The sequence below is a fragment of the Macrobrachium nipponense genome, chromosome 7 (assembly GCF_015104395.2).
Source record: "Macrobrachium nipponense isolate FS-2020 chromosome 7, ASM1510439v2, whole genome shotgun sequence".
Classification (NCBI taxonomy): Eukaryota; Metazoa; Arthropoda; class Malacostraca; order Decapoda; family Palaemonidae; genus Macrobrachium; species Macrobrachium nipponense.
This window is the reverse complement of record NC_061109.1, coordinates 84,682,479-84,706,851: the sequence shown is the minus strand read 5'-3', so window position 1 is coordinate 84,706,851 and position 24,373 is coordinate 84,682,479. Positions and strand designations below refer to the sequence as shown.

At 37.3% G+C, this 24,373-nt stretch overlaps 1 protein-coding gene across 5 annotated transcripts in view; it reads left to right on the top strand.

Annotated features, from left to right (window-relative positions):
- Positions 1 to 24,373, top strand: part of LOC135217708 (F-BAR domain only protein 2-like) — a 258,564-nt gene that overhangs the window by 45,369 nt on the left and 188,822 nt on the right. For 3 of the 5 annotated variants that reach the window (XM_064253697.1, XM_064253696.1, XM_064253694.1), the window contains exon 4: positions 1,239 to 1,274. The exons of the other annotated variants lie outside the window; for them this stretch is intronic. In XM_064253697.1, coding sequence (XP_064109767.1) covers positions 1,239 to 1,274 — 36 coding nt within the window. The remainder of the gene's footprint in view (positions 1 to 1,238; positions 1,275 to 24,373) is intronic. 5 annotated transcript variants of the gene reach the window in all.

The following is a 24,373-nucleotide window of genomic DNA, read 5'->3' as shown; positions in this document are numbered from 1 at the left end:
GTTCATTCCATGTTTGCTGTGGATGAAGAAGAATAAAGAGAGGGAATTGGGTGGCTCAGATTCATATAGTAATAAGCATAGCTGAATTTTTCATTTATGGAATTTAAAATAGTAGAATGGGTTTCATTTGTAATTTAGATTTGGCTGTTGTTGTTGTTATTTCTGACATAAAATTGTTTTCTATATTATAGACCATTTCAGTAAACCATTATCATGAAATTGTTTAGTGCACAGTGAATTATGACATGGTGGGTTTGGGTGCTTTTGTAGTCTAATATCTACTTATCCTTGTAATAAAGGTTGGATAGAGATAGACGTAATTAGGCTTTGCAGTATGTTTGAAAGAACAGTAGTGGTTAGTATGATCATAGTTTATTTACATATATTTGCTGTACTTGAAATAAGTAGAAATTAGTAACATCTGGTAAGAGCCTTTGTGATAATTTAATTACTTGCAATTTTAAGTGTTTACTTATGTTCGTCTTGAATTTAGAGAAAAGTCGTACTTTGTTTTGATTTAGCAAGATGTAATGGAAAGTTTCTTAAGTGTTTCTTAAGTAAGCATCCCTTTATTGCATAGAAGTCTGTACTTCATTTAACAATTTTTGTATTTTTTGTTTAGTTATTAATAAATCTTTGAGACTAACTTTGTAGTTCTTGAGGGAATAGTAGAAAACTTCACTAACTGATCTAACATCTATATCATTTGCATTGTGGCATTACAGTAACTTTAAGAACAGGCATTCAAAACTCTCTATTCCTAAAATTAATAACACTGCTGTAATACCTAAGGAAATCATTGAAGGTTGTAGTGAGATTAGTGTTTATGAACTTAACCTGTTAAAAAAGCCTTGGAAATTTAGTGTGATAACATTGAAAATTTGTTTAAATCAAATTTTTTGAAATATTTCAGGTGCTTAGTATTATAAGTGACTTCTTTTATAGTAGGTAGAAAATGCTAGACTATTTTATGAAATTATTTATGTTAACAGAATATTGGTTTTACTATACATGACTTTTTATGTACGTATAATGAGCAGTGTTAGTGATGAATTAACAGTATGACTGGACAACTTTAGTGTTATTAGACAATTATAACAGAGCTATGACCTTGAACAGTTAGTTTCATGATCAGTGGCACTTTTCATTTGGAACACATTGAAGTAATAGTGAGCTGTGTGTGCAGAGTTGACATCATTTGCAACAACAGTAACCGTCAGCACAGTCTTCTCTTTCAGTGGCGTTAACGGGAGGGACACCAGTTATATCCTTTGGTGGGTACAGTCCCAGCTGTCATAAATTTGTGGCTCGTTTTGTACGCTCTGCCCATTTTATGTAGATTACATGAGGTAACAAGAGTAATTGGATTTTTGACGAATTTTAAATTGTATAAGACAGTTCAAGTTTAATTGTTTTAAGATATAAAAATCTCATGTTACTTCCTGTAGCCAAGTCTTTACTCGCGTTGTAGTGATATCAGTACAATACAGGCTTCTTAGATGTTGGTTCACAGTAGTGCAGAATATTTTGATGTGTCAAATGGAATGTAATATAATTTAGATTATTAGTCAGTTTCGTCTTTGCTCATGACTGCCACAGAGCTTACCAAGACTCACTATCAGCCTTTGTACCTGGATTTTAAAATACCTAAATTGTTAAGATCCAATTAAAACTTTCATTTTTTCTTTCTTTTTTCTGAATTGATCACGCAGTAGAATTCATGTGGTTTCTGCCTGAACACTCAACTTCACACATCAGATTATATTAATTAAAAATGCCTATTATGTTTTATAATGACTATTATATGCTGTTCCATAATCTCATATTCCTTTTTAGCTGTTAAACCCTTCTATGGCTTTCCATTTATTTAGCACTTACAGGAATATTTGGGGAAGTTGAGCAATGTATTACCTTTTCATGCCTTAGTGACTGGGGAAATTTAAATAAAAATGATTAGGCCACAGATATGTGCAAGAAAATTCCTGTTAAAAGTGAATGGACATTAGATAATCATAGTACACCTTATAACATGAAGTCTCAAAATTTTGCTTAAACTCAAATTTTGTATGTAATATTTAATCCTTTGAATGTTTCATTGGATAGTATTTTTATCAGACTTGGAAGGTCTAATGTTTCCTTTTCCAGTTGTGCAGAGTGAAGTGTGGCGGGTTGGTTTGTGCTGTGCCAAGCAAGGTTTTGAAGAAATTCATATTTATTGATTGACTTCTGTTGACAATACTCCAGTTTTAGGTTTTTTTGTCTCGCAAACTGAAAAATGTTGAACATTATAGTACTATTCAGACTTGGGTTTAGATGACATCATTTGAGACGAATCTTGCCTACTGTTAAAGTTAATTTATATCTGTGTCAATAGGCAAGTCAGCATTCAGACCAAAGAAGAAGATCACTTGGCTGACCCAGAAGACTCTCTAGTTCACCCATTCTTCATCAGATGTGTTAAGATATTTTAGCTCTAGTCAGAATTCTCCTTGCTGCCATTGGTTACAGGCAATTGTCAGTATTTTATGAATTGGCTGTTTGCTCCTGTTACAGTACTGTAATTTTGATCTTCCTAGGATGTCTTCCACTGGAAGTAGATCTAATAACATCCAATTATGTAGAAGTGATTATTGTCTAAGCAGGATGCCTACATTTAAGGAGATCAACATAATGTTTGCACCATCTGCATTGGTACAGAGTTTGATTTAGAAATTACATGTGAGAATGTACGGATCGGCCTAAGGACCTATCCTATAGTGTTAGGTATAGGGAAAGATGGAAAGCAGATATATATTGCAGAAGTTATTAGTTAGGTCAGAGCATAAACTTGTCTTTTCTCCTCTTCCTGGTGAGCCACTGTCTTTAGTTATTCCTACTCACCCTATGACTTTTTCCTGTGCTATGCCAAATAATATGGCTATTACTGAGATTTCCTTTTTAACTCCATCTTCTGCTCCCCTTTCAATTTAGGGAAAGTATATTGAGAAACGAGAACAAGATATAAGCTTGAGGTTTGATGGAATTTTTGATAGGGAACCGTTCCAAGTCCCCCACAGTGTACGATCATTTTCACATTCCCCTTATAGAAGTAAGGTGGTAGTGCCCTCACCCGTATGTAGCCCGACCCTAGGACTGCCCTGCAACAGTTGAATCAGTCTGTGGTCAGGGAATCTGGTCAGTTCATGGGATGAGGGGTTCTGTGCTCTCCAACTCCTACCCCTGTTTTCATGGGCTCCATCCTTTTTCATGCTTTTACTGAAAGATCTTTTTAGTAAGCATAAACCTTCATACAGTATGTCAGTTTCACTATCATATGTTGACCCGATCAATTATTGAACCTATTTCTTCTGCTTCTACATCTCTTTCTTGTGCCAAGGCATCTGGACGGTGGTGCCCTGTACTGGATGTGTTGAGAATCAACACATTCATTCATCTATCCCCATTTTCCATGGAATCATCCAGTACAGTGCTAGCAGCAATTCAGAAGAACGACTGGATGATTTCAGTGGACATGCAAGACGCTTATTTCTGAGTTCTGATAAAACGCAAGTTCCTGTGATATGTCTTTGCAGGGAAGGTAGTTCAATTCAGAGCTCTTTGCTTCAGCCTGTATACAGCACCTCAGGTATTCACAAGGATTTTGGTGCCAGTTGGGCGCTGATGTCACCTTTTAGGAGTGAGAATTCTGCTCTTTTTAGAGGACTGGCTAATGTTGGCCAATTCTTTTGAGAAAATTCTGAGGACTAAGGATCTGTTACTTTGCCTAGTTCAATCGCTGAGCATCTTGATCAACTTTCAGAAGACTGTCCTGATTCCAACTCAGCCCATTCTCTATCTAGGGATGAGGATAGACTCTCACAGTTTTCAGGCTTTTCCATCAGAGAAATGGATAGACAATTTTTTATATCTTTTAGGAACATTTCAGCCCTTAAGGAAGCTTCAATGGCTGTCTCTTTTGGGGCACATGTTATCTCTGGAAAGATTTGTCAGGTTAGCAAGGCTCAGGATGCAACCAATTCAGCTTTACTTGAGAGAAACTTAGGATGATTGTCAGAGACTGGGAGCAATGTCATCCCTACAGGTAAAGAGCCCTAACCTTGTTTTCAGACGCTTCAATGACAGGCTGTGGAGCAAGCCTGGGATATGGTCATCTCCAGAGAGGGAGTTGCACATACACAATCTAGAACTGTTGGCAGTATGGAAGTCCCTCCTTCAGTGCGAACACCTAGCCAAAGGATAATAGCAGTATTTTGAGACAGTATCACCTCTTTGGCATATGTACATCAGAAACCAGAGTGGCATGAGATTGCAGCCAGTGTTTCTGAGGGTGGAGAAGTTGCTTTCTTGGGCAGAAGCCTGAAACATAGTTTTGGTTCCACAGTTCATTCCAGGGAAAAAGAGTGTTTGGTATATCAGTTGAGCAGGAAAGTCCTACATGGTCAATACATTTACAAGTCTGCCAGTTGGTTTGGAGTCTCTGGGGAGCACCAAATGTGGACTTATTTGCGCCTAAGAACAACTAACTACCAGTGTATTGCCCTCCATGCCAGGACCTTCAGGCTTGGGCAGTAGACACATTTCAAGATTGGTCTGACCTAGATATCTATAATTTTCCTCCTTTTGCAGTTATAAGGAAAGTACTGAACAAGTTCGGGTGGCCTAAGATAGAAAGGTTTTCAGACCTCCTAGCGCTTAAGGTGGATCTCCCTCGTATTCTCTCATTAAGGAAGGATCTACTCAGATAACCGAGGTCCATGCCACTTCTATTCATTCTGGTTGAAAATGAATTTGTGTTCTCCACAAAGCTGCTCTTGACTGCACACACATGATAGCCTAGCACCCTAAATGGAATCCACCTCCTAGCAGCAATATTATCCAGGAAGGAATTCAAATCAAGTAAGAATGTTTTAGGTTTCATACAAGAAGCTCTTAGCTCGCTTGGCTGAGTGGAATTTCTGTAGCTGCACTACCCACCATCCTTTTTCTCAATGTGGGAATTAGTTAACTTTAACAGTAGAAGATTCATCCCAAATAATGTACATTATTATTATAAAGGATAAGTTTATCCAGACCTATGAGCCTAATAAAGCCTCTTTTCGGGCTGGTCCAAATTATGTAAATTTTCACAAAATTATCAATTTTTGGATACAGTGTTCTCCTGTATTTGTGGAGGGATGGGTACCAAACCCCCTGCGAATAGTTGCAACCCCTTTAATAAAAATGCTTAAAACTGCCTATTTTGTTAGATAAAACTCAAGAAAACCCCACTAAAGCTAAAACATTTGAACACACCTGGTGTAGAACAGGTGGATAGACAGCCTTCAGAGTCAGCCAAGTGATCTTTTATTTGAATGCTGACTCGCCTATTGGTTCAGAGACATAAGCTAACTTTAACAGCAGGTAAGTATCCAAAAAAATAAATTTTATTATGAAAATTTATATACTTCCTTGAATTTACTTTGGTCTTGATTGTTTGTGGATAAGGTCAATCAGGTTAATATGTTAGAATGAAAATTGAGCAAGTTTGAATTTTCTTGTATACTCTAATGCTAGTTGCCTCCCCTTATCAATTCTGCATTCAAAGCTTTCAGCTCCGTCATGTTATTGGTGTACTCATGACCCTTCCTTATTTAGAAGCAGCCTGGCATCTTTCTCTTGTAAATGTTTATGTATCTGTGATAATGTTTTTATTTCTGAATAAGAAATACTTTCCTGCGAAAGACCAGCCCCTACCTTTCTGATTGAGCATGGGTATATATTCATTCAATATCAGAGGCTTGTGCTTGATTGCAAAAAGTTGTATATAAACTGTTGAGTACTTTTTGGGTCTACACAAGTTAGGTTTTTGCACTTTATCTGATTATGCACACTGCTGCATCTGTGATTAAACTCTGGCAAGAGTTATATTGTTCATCTAGTATCGTTATTTTTTTTTCAATAATGAATTTTTATATATTTTAGGACCAATATAATTAAATGCCATTATCTTGAAAGTGGATTTTACACAATCTTTAAAAGTATCTGAAACCTACTTTTTGGAGTAATCTATTGAATCTAAATGCTGTAGAATTCAAGAGGTAATGACAGATAGGTTCTTTTATAAAGAGCTGCTGTTAATTTTTTGTGTGGTGAGTCCTCAAATCCACCCACTTTCCCTGACAAAAAGGCATGGGACTTGGGTGAACATTTAACTTGCACAGACCTGACGTGTAATGAAGATGGCATCAACTTGTCATATCTGTGCAAGTGTGACACAGAGCCTAGGTAATCGTTGTAAGAGAGGAGATACAGTCCTCCAGTCCTGAGTCCTTTATATTATCACTGCGCCAACAAGCACTATTCTGGATGAGAACAACTATAATGGAATTCTTTGTAATTGGTTGGTATGATTTATGGATCCCTTGTGGGACCATGAGAGTGTAATTCCTTTGAGAACTCTGTGGCTACTAGAAATAGGATTTTCCTATGTACAAAATTTTCCATAATTTTTTGTTATTGAGGGGCTCACTATAATTTACTAATAATCATGGTTTAAGAAGTTCACAAACTTGCTTTTTTTTATTATGGTTATGTAAATACCTGAGAGCTGTTATTTTTTTATCCATGAAGCAAATCATTTTATGGTAATCTAGTTACTGTAGACTACTAGAACAGTGAGGGACCGTGGCCACATGTGGTAAGAGTACGGTTTTATGACAATTGCTTTATGGTGAGTTAACCAGTTTTTTATGCTAGGAGACCTTTTGTTATTATTTTACATGCATTGTGTATGTCTTTTTGTTTATGATTGCTGTAATCAAGCAATGACTTCTGCAGCTCCTGAAGCTTCTTGACCCATGTTTATATGTGTGCCTACCTGTATGTTTGCAGTTGGTGGTCAAACTGTTGTTGCTTTCAACCATTTTACAAAATAACTGTTGTAGGTAAAGTTTTATATACTATCAGTGATAAATACAGTATATGATAGAGTTTTTCATATATTTTGAGGGGATGGATACAAGTCTAACTTGTAGGTGGGTTTTGATTATTTGCCATTTTTGCTTCTATCCTTGAGTGAAATTTTTTTATGTATTTTATGAACATTTTTGTTTAATGATTTATGCTTAACCTTTGCTTACTATTTTGACAATGATGAGTCAGTCCTCTTAGAGCTGAAAGTCTAGACTCATGGATATTGGTGGAGGTTACATTCTTGGCGGGGTGCCGATAAGCGAAAACTGCCATTAACTGAAACTCTGTGATTTATGGTGCCTATGGCACTGATAACCGGGTAATGGTGCCTCTGTGAGGCATATTATGGCGCATAACTCTATTATCCGTGCCCCTGGCCCAGGTTGCCATTAACCGAATCTGCCGATAACCAGGGACTTCCTGTAATAGCAATAGCAATGAACTCCATGTTTGTTCTTGCTGGTTTTAAACCCTGGACTGGCCTGTTTCACAATGACTCCTTATTAAGTCTGCAAAATTGATGGTACCTTGATTTTGAGTTGCAGGCTTTCAAGTCCTCAGGGTTGGAATTTGTCATCTCAGTGTTGTTTTATAATGTATTGCCATCCTTTATGTTGGAATGAATACATTAAATAATAATAATTGTAATGAAATTTTACAATAATGTTGTGAAAATATTTTTGTAATTTTTCTTTTAAATGTGCAGTTGGTAACATCTTCAGGATTTTTTTTTTAATGGTGAAACTTACCCTCCATCATTAGCTTTCTCAAAGCTACTTTGTGCAGGTTCGATAAGTGTTAGAATTGAAACAATTGTTAATGAGCAAAATGCTCCCATTAGTTCCTCTCCCACCCTTTAGTGTGTGGATGCTGAGGCAGCGAGTGTTCACATTCATATTTGTTTTTTGGTTTAATGATGGATCATATGGTTTTGTTCTGTATTTGGCAGTATGGAGCCTTCTCTATCCTCTTCATCAAAATCTGTTAGATTTTTTAAGATAAGTTACAAGACCAGATTGGTAATTGAAGTGTGTATTTAGTAATTGATGTACGTAAGCACTAACTTGAATAGATCGTTGAGACATGTTATACGATTCTGACAACCTTCTTGATCATTGCAAGATTAGTAATTGATGTGTGTACTCTTGATTAATTGACGTACATAGACACAAACTTGCATGGATCATTGAAAGATAATTTGCAATTCTGACAACCTTTGTGATCATTGCAAGGATTGGTCTTTGGGAGAGTTAAGGAGAATAAATTGCTGAATTAGAAGAGAAAGGTAGACTTAGGAGAGAGTAGAAGAACAGCCTTGACATTAGGTTTTCTTTAGAATTAACACCGGGTCAAGAAGTTGGTGATAAGTCTATACTTTCTTCTTTAGTAGGAATAGATCCTTCTACACCCCAATATCAGCTCAGGTAGTAGGCTAGATTTAATGCAAATAGATTGATTTGGGTAAATCTAGAAATGATATGTAACTATTTCAGTTGTTACAAGTATGTGTCCAAGCGCCTCAGTGGCGTGGTTGTTATGGTGTTGGTGGTCGTGAGTTCGATTCTCGGCCATTCCATTGAGGAGCGAGAGATGTGTATTCCTGGTGATAGAAGCTCACTCTCGATGTGGTTTGGAAGTCACGTAAAGCCGTTGGTCCCGTTGCTGAATAACCGCTGGTTCCATGCAACGTAAAAGCACCATACATACAATATACAATACTATAGTATGTGTCCATTGCATTGGCAGGAACAGTATCCCCTCATGCCTTTGGCCTCTCCACAGCGTAGCCTTGTCTGTCCCATCAGCTCCACCCGCCAACGGCCTGGTAGGCCTGTTTGTTCCATACAAGGACTAGCATCCCAAGATGTTCAAGGTCTGTGCCCTCTGTCTCCTGACTTTGCTTTCAGACCTCCACGGACAGAGCCAGATTGCGGTCGCGTAGGACAGTTATTGTAGATCTAGATCTTGTGTTTGACTCCATTGTCCCGTGGCTATTCTAGGGATTCGTTCGAGCCATATAACCAGTCACGATCCGTTGTGAGTGCTGGGAACATGCAAGGTGTTACACCTGCCAGCATGAGATTGGGTTAGGTTAGTTTGGGTACAATTCTTAACTTAGACCACTTTATATACCCCAAGTAACCAGACCAGTACTGTAGCTCAATATCTTAGTAGCTCTTGTCTCTGCAGGAGTCAAGATATGTCTTTAGAGCTCCTCTGTGTTGTTCAGGAATGTCTCCATGGTGGTTCCTCAGTCAAAGGGGGGTGTCCTATCATCATAGGATCTCCTCTGATGAGTAGCATACTGAACTCAAGTCATGATATCATAAGGGTTCACCTCATAGGACGTTTCCTCTGTTAAAAATTTACATTCCTTTGGCAGCACGAGGACGTCTCCTCTGTGTACAGTGAAATTCCTTTGACAGTGCAACAGTAGAATATTTAGAATGTATCTGCAGAGCATATTATCATAGGAGATCCCCTTGGGTTATCCTATTGTCTCCTCTGTCTACTTGGAGAAGACCAATGTTTGACTTCTTTGCTACAAGGTTCCACCTCTTGCAATAGTGGATCTCACCTAATGAAGATCCTCTCTAACAAGAACTTACCATGGGGTCGTATGCATCAGGTAAGCAATGATAAGGATATTTCTGATATCTGGTAATTTAGTTATAAGGAAATATCTGGCCCTCCTCCAGCACAGTGTTGGAGCCAGCTAATGCTGGATGGTAAATTTCACTTTAAAAATAATTATTTTTAAGAAAAAAATCAATTTTTTAGGTACATTCTCTCCATCATTGAGGTACCTCTCTCTTTTTCCCTCTTAAGATATCAAGAGACGAATGAAGAACCAAAACACTTGTCGTCTAATAAACCCACCCCCTAAAGGGTGGGGAGTAACTATTGGGAGCATTACGCTCATTAACCCTTAATGGATGGATAGGCTCTCAGTAGTAATAGCAGGATTTGGGTGGTGGGTGGATTGATCTTGGTGAGAAGAAGCAATATTAAGCGCCATCAATTTGGAAGGAATCAGGTGGATAAGAGGTGCCAATACTACTATAGCCCATAAATTCACAAATGGCAACTTTTACACTGGCTAAAATCACGAATCTGGCATCTCAGGACTTCAGTTCTGCTTCTGACTTGAAGGGAGAATGTACTGCGTCTCTGTCTCACATGACATCTTTTTGTAAATTTGCTCTTAATATACCAAGGGGTTACTGTTGGTTTTTGTTCTTGTCTTTTACGATAGTATGTCGGTTTTAAATGTAATTTTGCAAAGAAAAGTGCAAAGAAATATTACAAACATGTACAAATTAAAAAAAAGTTACTGCATCTTTGTTCTCTGTAAATTTACATAAATATTTTACAACAAATATGCTCAGAATTTGTTGCTGATCCTATTCTTACTTGTTTTGATATTGTGTGAGCTATAATTATAATTTTACAAAATAAAATAATATTATTTATTAGAAAAAACATGTATAACTTAGTCAAATTTACGATTGTCTTGTAAAAGAAGTCCCAATAGTGGTTGTAAACAGTCATTTTCAACTTCTCGTGGAAGGTAGGGAAAATTATTTAGAAATTATTTCTTTCACCATTGGTGTGTTTTTTTTTTTTCGTAAATTGGCCGGCCTGAGGGGCTGCATAGTATCAGGTTTTTTACCTGTGCACTAAGGGTTAACTATTGCTTTAGTTTTAACACTTGCCAAACCTATGCCAAGTAACCACAGATAAAGCTAATGATGGAGGGTAAGTACCTAAGAAATGTATTTTATCATAAAAGTCATTATATTATTATATTATTATTATTATTATTATTATTATTATTATATACAGGCAGTCCCCAGTTACGGGCGGACTCGGTGAATGGTGATCTGGTTTTATGGCACTTGTGTAGCCCCATAAAATCGGCGATTTATGGGGCCGTAGCGGGCTAAGTTTCGGTTATCGGTGCCGTAAGGTGCCAATGATAGAGTTATGGCGCCATAACATACCTAACAGAGTCACCATTAAATCGCTGAGTTTTGGTTAATGGTGGTTTTTGCTTATTAGCACCCTGCCGGGAATGGAACCCCTGCCAATAACTGGGGACTGCCTGTATTGGTAAATCTAGCAGGTTGGTAGGACTGTGGAGGTGTTTACATGGAAGGAATGTTACTTTATTAATAAAAGGTTTGTATAAAAAAAAAAACTGATGTTAAACAACATTGTTTCATGAATTTCTTTCCCATATTCATGACTTTCCTTCCCACATTATGACTTCCCTTCCCACATAGATCAAACTATTTTAAATATTTTAAGTGAAGATTTCCCATTTTTATGGTTCCTCATTTAGTTGTTTTTCAGTGTGATCGTGTTTGTTGTTAAATACTATTAGTATGGAGACATTGCATTTATATACCTACAAAGTGAACAGACCTAGGTGTTTTATGATTGCATTACTTCTTGCTTGTAGGGAAAGGAGACTATTATAAACAGAAACACCTTTGGAAAGTAAACAGGTTTTACTGAGAGGGTGATGAGGTTTCTATGAGAGCGTAAACCACTTTCTCATTCACCAGAGTTGTTTATTGATATGCTTCCTTCTAGTTAAATATGTCTGGAGTTCATTTGACTTTAAAATTTGAATTTTTTTTAGAATATTCTGAATAATTATTGATGAGTTTATTTAGTATTCGGACATGGTATTTTACGTGTTTTACTAATGAGAATGGTTATGTGCAAGTCAAGAGTAGTCTGTAATAAAAGAATAGTCACTACATCATTTCATCATTTCATTTTCTACTTTGGTTCTTGTTGATGCAGAAATAGTCACCAAATCACTACATATCTTTCTTTGGCTGTGAATGATGCAGAAGTTTTTATGACACAAAAACAAGTTTTCATACAAACCTATTGATCATAAGATGTCTTATTCCATATAGAATTGTCCAAGTCCAACCAACTAGCTGTAGTTAAACAGAACAGTCCCACTACATACAATGGTATTTTAACCTTGGCAGTCGTAATCTACCATCATATTGTTGTATTGATAAGGCCAAAATAGCATGAGTGTAAGGGTAGGAGGTAGACAATAAAACCCATTATGATTAGTGGGTTTTGTTAGCATCCTGTTTTTGAATTACAAAAACATTGCTTGTTTATGACAACCCATTAATCATAGGATGCCTGTATAGCCATTTAGAAGGGAATACAAAGGACTGGCCCATAGATGATTGGATCTGAAGGGAGGAGAGTCTTAATAAGTCCTTTAGAAAGGGTAATTTCTTTATTGGAGCATTAAGGGGTTTGGATTGTATGTAAGAAGGCAGTGGTCTCCAGATATATCACCTGTACCTGGTCTGAAGGAATCAGACAGTGGTAATGGTAGCATTTTGAAGGTACCAGAGAGAGAGAGAGGTTAAGAGGAAAAGAGGTGGAGGCTGCCCCATTACTACCAACCTGTGCATTTTGTTGTGCAGGAACTGCAAGTTCCAGTGAATAAACTGAAGAGGAGGAGTTTTTGAGTTGCATAGCTGAGGTTATATTTAAGTGATTGAACTTCTAAGAGTCTTATTTTCTGTTTGCTGCTTTGAGAAGCCCTCAAAATTACTTTAATTTCTGGAATTAGCAAGCTGTTTTTGTCCTTGTCTGTGGTGCTCAGGAATATTGTTGACAGGGAAGGACTTATGTCCTAAGTAAATCTTAAGTAGTGTCTCAAAGTATGTGTGGACAGAGCATAGAAGTGAGTTGCCTCTGGGCGATCGAGGCAACCTGGGTATTTAATAAAGGAGAGCGATAGTTTTCCTTGGCCATTTTGTTGTTTCTTTGTTGCAAAGTATGGGTTGAAAGAGAATCCTGGTAATGACTATCTCTAGAGTATGTTATTTGCTTGCAAAAGGTTATTCAACTCCCTTACCCTTATGCCAATGCTGTGTCTACTAAGAACTTCACTTCATGGTCGGTTTGAGAACGGGACCTTCTCTAAGAGGATTATATACAGCTCTGATTAGTCTCTTCAGGACTAAGACCAAGTCCCAGCTAGTACGATTGAGAGAGACCAGAAGAACTACTCTGCCTAAGTGTTTGCTCAGCAGATTGAAATGGTTCATGTGGGCTTACATGTAGATGAAGAAATCAGTAAATAGCTGCATAGTAGCACTTGAGTGCAGGCAATTCTGCTTGCGACATCAAGAGACAAACTTAGCTCATTTCCTCGCGTAAATGTTAGCTGTCAATATTGTGAAAGGAGTCAAAATGGCAGGCTGCTGCTACGTTCAAACTTCTCTTTTTTTAAAGGTATGCTGGATAACCTCTGCATGAGTGTGGAGATATTTCAGTCTGCCATGGAACTGTAGAAGAAGGGTCGTTTTAAGAATTAACTTCATTGGGCCAGGGCCCCTGGGCCATCTGAATCAAACTTGGGAAGGTACTTGAATCACTCCTGCTAGGGGTTATAGTGGACAGAGAAGAATCTTGTTGTTATCCCTTAACTTTCTGAAGGGATAACAACAAATATATAAAAATATATAAATAAAAATAAACAAATAAATAAATAAAAATAGATAGAGAAGGGTAGGAAACTGAGTACTGTATCTCTAGGGGTCTGCTTATGAAGAACAGTTGGGGACACCTTGTGGATCACAGAGGCTGTTTACAAGTTCAGCAGTGGCTGCCTGCTAAAGGAATCTGTGATGATGTTATTTACCCCAGGTGCTCCTTGAGAGATTGGAGTTTTGTGTTCTGCCCAAGAAAAATCTTTAGCACTTGATGACATAAGTCCTTGCAGTGCATCCCTGAAGTGCTAAAGTGATAGTGGTTGTGTTGTCTGCATAACTGATGCTTTGACCTTTTGCTTGAAAGCCTAGAACAAGGCCAGGAGTGCTAAAATATTTCTCTGCCTTTTGTTCTCTGTCCAGACAACCAAGGTCTACAGATTTAACTTGAGGGCTTCCCTTCCTGCACATGCAGGATGTCTTCCAGTCTCCACCATCAAATCTATCATAATGTCCTGAGTTACTGGGACAGGTTGGTCATGAATGTGACCTTCCAGCACATCACTGTAGTTAGAAGGAGGGATCTTAAGATATTCGGAAGTAATGAAGAGAACACATATATTGTTTAAGATTTGAGGAGAAAACAGTAATGACGAAAGGGTTAAATGGAAAAAAAGTGTCCAAGATCTTAAATATTTCCGTACCTCATCTTTTTGTTGTGATAGCTTGGCACAGCAGCAGATCTTTGTGCACAGACTCATTTGAAACATGTACAAACACAGGGAGGACAGCTAGACCTGCAACGTCTGTAGATTCATCAAGTTGAATGGTGAAGCCTACAGGACTTGTTTTTATGTGATTTATTAACATTGTTTCACAATTTTCTGCCATCTCATTGATTCAGCATGATTACATTTCATTTACGTGTCATTTGACCAGTGTATAGTGTCAAGAATTTTACTATGTTTCTCTACTAACATGCAGGAAGTCACTTTCATGTACAGTTTCAGTAAAGATTCTGCAATCATATGATCTTCACCACCCTTAGCAATGTGGTAACTTACATGGTATGAGGCTTCAAGTACATTTCTGTTGTCTTGGTAATCAAATTTCTTGAAAGAAGCAGTACTTTTAACTACTGGTCTCATTTTCTTATGAAATAATCAGTGGTTGTTAATGAGCTGCAGGTGTTTGGTTTCAAGGTGCCTTCTGATTTAGCTCTTGAATCTTCTGTCACAGAGAAGTATGTGGTTCATGCAGGGATTATGTTACATCACTAGCTGCACCTGTCTGTTCAACATACTCATTACACCCGGTAGAGTCAGTAGATGTTGTGTGTACCACCTTGCACCTTCGGCTTTAAGGTGTGTTATTTCAACCTATTTTCCTTCGGAGAAATTTTATCATAGTGGACGCGACATTGCTGTTCTGATAATTATACAAAACTAAACTTTCATCAAACACACACACACACATATGTACATACAGGCAGTCCTTGGTTATCGGCAAACTTTGTTAATGGCGATCCAGTTTTATAGTGTTTGTCTAGCACCGTAAAATCAACTATTTTCGGCTCCATAATGCGCCGAGTTCCGGTTATCGGCACTGATGATAAGGTGCTGATACATACTAACAGAGGTGTCATTAACTGGTTATCATACCAAAATCTAGTTATCGGCACCAAAAGCGCCATAAATCACCAAGATTCAGTTAATGGCGATGTTCACTTATCGTCAAGCCCTTCGGAACAGCACCCCGGCCGATAACCAGGGACTGCCTTTTGTATAAACAGGCAGTCCCCAGTATCAGCAGCCTTGGTTAATGGTGATCCGCTTTTATGTTGCTTGTATAATGCCATTAAATCAGCGATTTATGGCGCCATAATGTGCCGAGTTTCGGTTATCGCACCATAAGGTGCCAATAATAGAGTTATGGCACCATAACATACCTAACAGAGGCGCCATTAACCAAAACTTAGCGCCATAAGTGCCATAAATTCCCAAGTTACGGTTTATGGCGCTGAGTTTCAGTTAATGGCACAAATACGTACCTGGTTAACCCATAAGCGCCTATTGGACGTATTTTACATCAACTAAAGTTGTCTGTCGTGTGCTTAATTAACGTAAAATATGTTGACTCAAATAAGTTTTTTTAAATATTCACGGAAAAATAGTCATAGGCCTGCTTGGTGAAAAACTTTTGAATCACACGCCTTGAGGGATGCTGGGAGTTCACGGATCAAGCTGTTGTTTTGTTTACAAGTGTTACCTTCATTTTCTTTCTTCTCGCACTAAAAAGCATCGGCGACACATCTCAGAAATTCTTTCATCACTTTGTCGTAATTTTTGCACCATTTTATATTAGCCGTTACATAGACTTTTATATGAAAATGTGCACAATTTCATGTAGAATACAAAAAAAAAATAACCCATGGTTGTAGCTTTTATCAATTTTAAAATATTTTCATATAAATCACTATAAGTGCCAAAATTTCAACCTTCGGTCAACTTTGACTTGACCGAAAGGGTCGACAAACGCAATTGTAAGCTAAAACTCTTACATTCTAGTAATATTCGATCATTTACCTTCTTTTTGCAACAAATTGGAAGTCTCTAGCACAATATTTCAATTTATGGTGAATTTTCAAAAAAACTTTCTCGTTGCGTCCTCGCGGTAACTCGATAAAATCAGAAATTCTTTCATCAGTTTGTCGTAATGTTTGTACCATTTTATATTAGCCGTTACATAAAGTTTTATAGATGAAAATGTGTGCAATTTAATGTAGAATACAAAAAAATAACTCATGGTTGTAGCTTTTATCAGTTTTGAAATATTTTAATATAAATCACGATAAATAGAAAAAATTCGACCTTGGGTCAACTTTAACTCGATTGAAATGGTCGGCAAACGCAATTGTAAGCTACAACACTTACATTCTAGTAATATTCAATCAATTACCTTCATTTTGCAGCAAATGGGAAGTCTCTAGCACAATATTTTGATATATGGCGAATTTTTTAAAAGAACTTTTTTTACGTCCGCATGTTACAAATTCATGCATGATATTGTGATAATATTTTCTCTGTGTTGCTTTGATGGTTTTACGATTTGTTATATACCAAAATCATCACAATTTGGCGTACAATAAAAAAAAATAAAGTTTTTAAATTTTTACCGTTTTGCTCACCGTGATTGTATACAATTATATATGACTTTTTTTTGTGCTGTTATATTCCAATATTTATATGTAATGATATTTTTTTCATTTCTGATGGTAGCATACTAAACTTCAGGCAACGACAAAAAAAAAAAAAGAGCCAAATTTGAACTCTTAATCTTGAAAACTAAGCGTGCTGTGATTTTTTGAAAAAAAAACTTTTTTTCTGCTTCGGCGCTCACTCCCAAACCCCACCGGCATACGGGAGACACTTTCGGAAATACTGGCTCGGCGTTTAAGGGTTAATGACTCCTCTATTAGGTATGTTATGGTGCCATAACTATATTATTGGCACCTTATGGCACTGACAACCGAAACTTGGTGCATTATGATGCCATAAATCTAGTTTTATGGTGCCAGACCAACACTAACCGAGTCTGCCGATAACCAAGGACTGCCTGTACAGTTAATTGGGGGGAGGGGTCCATTATTGGCTGGGTGCTGATAAGCATAAACCGAAAATTTGCGATGTACGGCAATTATGGCACCGATAACCGGTTAATGACACCTCTGTTAGGTATGTTTTGGTGCCATAACTAGGTGCTGATAACCGGTACTCAGTGCCTCAACGATAACCAGAATTTGCTGTGTTTATATATATATATATATATATATATATATATATATTATATATATATATATATATATATATATATATATATATATATATATGTGTGTGTGTGTGTGCATGTATACATATATATATTTTCATTAAAAGCAGTTGCTTTAGTGGCATCAATAAGTTTCTTGCAGATATCTTCATACCGACGAAGTTTTTTCCGATTCTCATTCGTCAATTTCTGGTGAAAAATACGCAGACTTCCTTCTTCCATTTATTGAATTTATGTCATCGTGTGGGAAGTATGACCTTGAGGTATGGGTACTGGTTGGTCTAGAGATTAACAGCTTAAGGGTGTTGTTTTGGATACAAAGAACATAGGGACATATGTACTGTGACAATATAAGTGAAAGTTTAAACAGTGGTTAAATAAATATTTATAAAAAAAAGCCATGTGCCAGTGTTTCCTTAAATGTATGTTTAAAATTTAATGTTACAAGTTGTTTTTAAATACAAAATTACATACAGGAATAAAAATGAATTATGTGATTTTGTATTTAAAACCAACATGTAACATATTAGATTTTAAACATACATTTAAGGAACACTAGCACATGGCATTGTATTTTGAATATTTATCAGACACATTACCTTGTTCGTGATGAACAAGGTAATGTGTCTGAGAAGACTGGGTGCTCTTTGTCACTTGGGAAGTGTCCTGTAAATGGGTGGCACTTCGAAATGGCACCTTCTAAGGAGGTAATAAAGTATGAAAGTGTGTGCTGTGTAAGTCACACTTAAGGACGTTCCTAACTTGGGGAGACGCAATGGAATGAGCAACTTGTAGGTCCAATACAGGTGCATGATTAGAGTGCTGATGTAGCGGTGCTTATGGAGGCGTTCCTTGGTTGGGTGATCCGGGATAGCAGATACACTAATGAAATGGGCAGTTCGTAAGACGGATACGCAGGTAAATAGCTACCTTTACGTCTGTACAGGTGCAGCGGCACTTATGGAGGCGTTCCTTTGTTGAGTGTTCTGTAATGGTGGATACACAATTGCGTGGCTACCTGTACGTCCTGTACAGGTGCGCGGCACATATGGAGGCGTTCCTTTGACAGCACTTAGGGCTGGTATTGCGGCACTTATGGAGGCGTTCCTTTCTTGAGTGTTCCGAAGGAGCACTGATCCTTGTATATGGAAACACTAATGAAATAGGCGTTCTGTAATTGCGGATACGTAGTTGAATGGCTACTTGTACGTCCTGTACAGGTGCACGGCTTTTATGGAGACGTTCCTTGGGTGCTGGTATTGCGGCACTTCAGGAGGCGTTCCTTTGTTGCACTGGTAGCGTGCTGGTGTGTCCCGTTGGACAACACTAAATGCAGTATGTATATTAAAATATACTGAAGAGAAATGGCACTCTTTTCGTGGCAGAGTGTACTGGTGGAGGAGAGAAAGTAAAAGGGGGAGTACTTCAGCAGCCAGTCGATGGACAGTGTCACGAGTGTGGCACTGTAAAATGGTAGGGCCTGTCGTGCACTGGTGGTGGCCAGTCCTAGACTGGTTGCAGCTTCCTTGTATGGAAGTAAGGAGGTTGCATGGTAGTTTGAAAATGCTCAGTCCTCGGCTGAAGTACTAAGTGAAATAATGGTTTGCAAAACTGCAATGGACACAGGCGTATATCACACTCAGTGTAAATGAAAGTCACAAGAGACTTAAGATAATGTTAATGCTTCCATGTGTAAGTAAGGAATGTAGTACTCTTGGCTTTTTTTAATAATAGGTTCTCTCTCTCTCTCTGAGAGCGTAAAAATGATATACATATGACGAACTCACTTGTATATATTTGAACTAATAATGTTACTTTAATATGACGCAACTTGCGTTGAATGATTTCCTTACATTCAAGTTTATTGGAAAAATTACTTTTGAATAAGTTGTAAACAGAATGCACTAGCGATGAACGATTTTTACGTTACTTGTAAATAGTTTGCATTATCATATGAGTGATTTACAATAATGTGTTTACATTAACAATTCCTTTAATGTAATTTGTTAAGATTTATATTTACTTTACGTAAAGTAAGTAGCTCCCTGTGACAAAGTGAAATGACGGTAAGGATTTAGAAAAAATGTTAGCAAAACATTTGTAAAGGGAAAGGTTACGTTAAGTACGAAGTGAAATTAAACTTTCTCAGCGAGCGATGCTAAATGAAATGTAAGGGAGGCTAGCAGACCGAGCGATGCTGCTACATGCGATGATGAACCAGCTGATCCTGTAAACGCGAGCGCGATTTACAACAGCAAAATTCTAGTTTCTTATTCAAGGCGAATTAACAATAATTTTTCTGGCAGAATTATAGATACTAATACATACAGAGATTGATATGAGTTACGTTAAAACATCAAGATTTACGTTAATTGGCTTAAATAATTGAGATAACGCTTTTGGTGGTGAATGCTTTGCTTTGTGTACGAGAGTTTGGCTGGCAGGCCTGGGAGAGCGCATGCGCTCTGACGCGCTCAGCAAGCGTACTGCGTTACCAACGCTTGAAATGAAAGCTAAATTAAAACGGATTCCCCAAATATATCACAGACAAAAGAATTGTACACTTCTTTTGACGTAACTATTAGTAGAACACTCCTAACTAGCTAGGCTTGCTAATACATGCAATAAACCCTGGCAAAGTAATTCCTAGTTTTTAACTAGTACTTTCTGGCATCTATCTAACACACACACACACACGTGCGCAAGCTGCAGGCTTCAACTTGCTCTTGGCGCTCCACCGTTACACAATATCTCTAACTTAGAGAAAGCCCACTTATTTAAAGACTTTTTCAATAAATCTTTTACGTAACTTATAGCTAACAATGGTTATAATAATAATCATATTAAATGAATGATATGCCTTACCTTGAGTCATGCGTGTCTCCTGTCAAGTATGAATGCTTTCTTTCGATTTACGCTCTGTAAAAGTCATTTACAGTTTGCGTTTTTAAGGGGATAAGGCGATTTACAAGCTTTTAAGCAGCCCCAGGTTCGATCCTGGCAAGGTCGCCACTCCTGCATTTTGGGTTGGCCTTGGGATCCCAAATATGTAAATGAAAAATATTAAAGAGAAAAATGGAAAATAGAGGGCTTCTGACTTACCTTAGATAACTATAAAGAGGTTCGATTTAGCCCTGGGAGGTTGCCAGGAAACTCAGCTAATTAATTTACATTACTTTTATTTACAAAGTACATGTACACTCGGCAAGGAATGTTAAGATACAGTTTTTTTAATTCTTCGGACATATAGTGTTCAATAATGCCACACCTGGCAACTCTAGAAAGGAGGCGGAGCTTCAAAATCAAAGCGTTTGTTGCTTTCAAGATTTCCATTAACTTTACACCTTAAAGATTCTGTAGAGGTCATTTAATAATTTATACTTGAATGTAGAAACAGGCTCTATATTATTCGTTAATGTTGGTTTGGTAACGTCATTTCAGGGTAGAATATCGATCATCCTTCTTTAAAACCTGCTGTTAAACCTTATTTATAAGTAATGTTTGACACTCAACTGACGTAACATTCATGCGTAATTGAAGACGGATCTTAAACAATGAGAGAAAGTGTTTTAAAATTTGGTCAGTACATGTGGAAATCGTGAGGAACAATACAGTAAAGAATGAAATATTATGACAATAGAGAGAGAGCGCGCAAGCATTCGCCTATCGATAGGGATACTTAATTCATTATATTTACTTTAAGAGATTAAGTGACAATGTTTTTTCAAATGTTTCAAAAGTGGAGAGAGAGAGAGAGAGAGAGAGAGAGAGAGAGAGAGAGAGAGAGAGAGAGATCAACAAGCATGGGCCTATCTATAGATATACTTAATTCATTATATTTACTTTGAAAGATTGAGTGATATTTTTTCAAATGTGTTTTAAAAGTGAGAGAGAGACAGAGACAGAGACAGAGAGAGAGCACAATCATAGGCCTATCTGAAGAGATACTTATTTAATTATATTTACTTTGAAAGATTGAGTGATAATATTTTTTCAAATGTGTTTTAAAAGAGAGAGAGAGAGAGAGAGAGAGAGAGAGAGAGAGAGAGAGAGAGAGAGAGAGAGAGAGAGAGAGAGAGAGAGAGAACAAAATCTGCTTACGTGAAAGCTTAGGCCTATTTATAACTACTTAATTTTATTATATTTTCTTTGGGAGATTGAGTGGTAATATATATTTTTAAGTATGTTTTAGAAGTGGAGAGAGAGAGAGAGAGAGAGAGGAGAGAGAGAGCCGAGGAGAGAGAGGAGATGAGAGAGAGAGAGAGAGAGAGAGAAATTATAGTATAGGTGACGGACTTGTGACGGGGAAAGGCAGAATAAAGAGCTCTGAGTCGGTGCACAGATACTTGGGAAACGGGATGATATGACTGCCAAGATCGTGCTGCACTATGCTAGATAAAATCTGAAGGATCATAATATTCAAGTCAATTCTCTATGAAATTCATACCCTAATCTTGATTTCATTCGACAGTTGCCATAACATTCAAAGATTGTAAAAAGACGTGGAAAATTTTAGACACAGACTGCGGTCATTCTTGCTCTCTTGATATAATCTGTACTTTTGAAAATCGGGTTTCATCCATAAATAATTCCCGAAAAAAGCTGTGTTAAGTAAAAATAGTTATTACCACAAATAACCCAATATGTATTGCACAGGCAATTAAAGTTTTATATCGTGCAAATAATGGTGATGTGTTGGGAGATCTTTCAGCCTCGCAGCAAAGAAATCCAATCGTGTAGGGCTGTAGGCTACTACGAACTGCTTTACTGTAATGGGAGGATATAGCCAGAACATCTTTGAGCTGACATGCTACTTCAACCTTGATAAAGATTTATGTTTAAAGACGGTAGCTTTGTAAACAGCAACTAGCATTCGATCCATGTCAACGTCAAAGTAATCAAAGTGTGAAATCTGTTACGTAAGCCAGTATCCAGTGACTTGCGCTTTCCCGCTCGAAGTTCTAGGGCTGCTCCACATCATAGAAAACGCTCTTGCGGATGCAACTAGATTTGCTCAGCCTACCTTAGCCTTAGCAACATTGGCTGCCATTAACGTCAGCTAACATTAAACGCTTTGGAATACAAACATGAGTTTGTAGAAACTAAAAATAATTGCATTCACCACTTACAATGATACAATAATATCCCCGTTCATGAAGGAAAACGAGTATATATTGTCGTCGTGATACATAGTACTAAAATCAGAAATTCACATTCTATCTACCAGATCTCTATGAACGAATCCATCTGAGAAATTCCAATTACTTCGGACATATAACGTGTTTTTAAGTATCTGAACGGTTTTGCTTTGCAGTTTTAACTAATATGATATAAGTTGCAGTGTATTTTCATATTCTAGATTAAATTTAGCGATATTATGTCTTTTCAGTAAAAACAAATAGGAAATTCGATGAACGAAAGCTAATGAAAACTGTATCTTCAGTTTTCTTGTCGAGTGTACTTGCCTGGGATAAAGGCACGGCATAGAGCCACATGGGCAGAGCGCTGTATAGTGTCTGGATTGCTCCTATCTCTCACAATATGGAAAACTAGGCACAATCAAATTAATTCAATGCTGGTTTCCAAAATTGATAATAGGTATCTTGTGGTAAGGAAGCTCTTGAGTGCGAGGAGACATGACACGTGACTCAGCAAAAATCTTGAAATTAGTCCCAGATTAGACAATATAATATAAGGACTTCTTGCACTATAATTCAGCTACAAGAGCAGTCACTTTTCTTTTATGCACACTGGGGAGAAACTCTAGTGTTTAAATGAAATATTCAATGAAGACTTTGTTTGTCTGGGACTATCACAAAAGGCGCCATGCGGCCACGAGGCAAGGAAAGAAACAAAGGGATGTTCATTTGAGAATTAGGAGTTTGAATTGGAAAATGTGGAAGAGTTTACATGACTCGTAGGAAAAGAACTGGCTTTGTCCGAGGTCGGGGCGCCAGGTAGCCCCTTTTTAGGCCTATGGGCAGGCTGGCTTGGACATCTGTCCTAGGTCATAGACTGGGGTGGACTGAGAGAGAATACAGGTGCGAATCCCAGGCGTTGGGGGAGCCTCTCCCCTCTTGTTGGCCGTTCATCCTGGGAACAGAACATATCGCCAGCAAGAGGTTCACAGGATAAAAGATCTTAAGAGTAAGCCTAAGAAGTACCTAGCTAGCTACACACTTCCTTGTGGGATATGTCCCTAAGGCTTACTAGAGTCTTTATTCTCCCAGCTACTAACGGAAAATGATGATCTCTGGCCTGCTTTGTGTTTCCTGCCTAAAGTCAGCTGATGTTAGGGGAAAAATGGCTACTCTTCTAGAACTAAATAAAAATGAATGCTACTGTGAAGCCGAGGCGATCAAAATCCTGTAGAATATATATATATATATATATATATATATATATATATATATATATATATATATATATATATATATATATATATATATATATATATATATATATATATATATCTATCTAATAAAAGGAGCCCATAAAAAACACCAAAAATATAGAGAGAAAAGTGCTATATTACAGAGACTGCGTCTTTCTCTTCAGGTATATAATGAGAAAAAGTTTAGAGAAAAGGTGGTATTTATACTAAGAGATCCATCCACAGGTAAGCCAATTTAGGTCACCCTCGCTGATAATCTTCCTTTAATCTTCTTAAGCGTTGGTTGAATGAAAATCTTGTCGATGACATCTGAATCCTATGCTCCTTTTGAGATGTTCATTACCTGCCTCTACTTTTATTAAGGCCGATTCCATCATTTGACTCTTGTACCGGACAGTTGCTGCTATAAATTATACTTGGCAAATTCCAGTTTATTCTATGGTTTATGTTCATTTATATGGTTGAAAATAGCTGAGTTCTGTTCTCCATACCTGACAATATATATATATATATATATATATATATATACACACATACACAGTGGACTGTATTCGTGTTCTCCGGATTCGCGGACTCACACATTCGCAGATTTCTCTCAGGAACGTTTTCCCCGCATATTTGCGGAAAATTCACGTTTACAGTATTTTTTTTTTTTTTTTTGAGAAATATCCACAAATTCCTGCTTTTTTTTTTTTTCTTTTTTTTTTTTTATCAA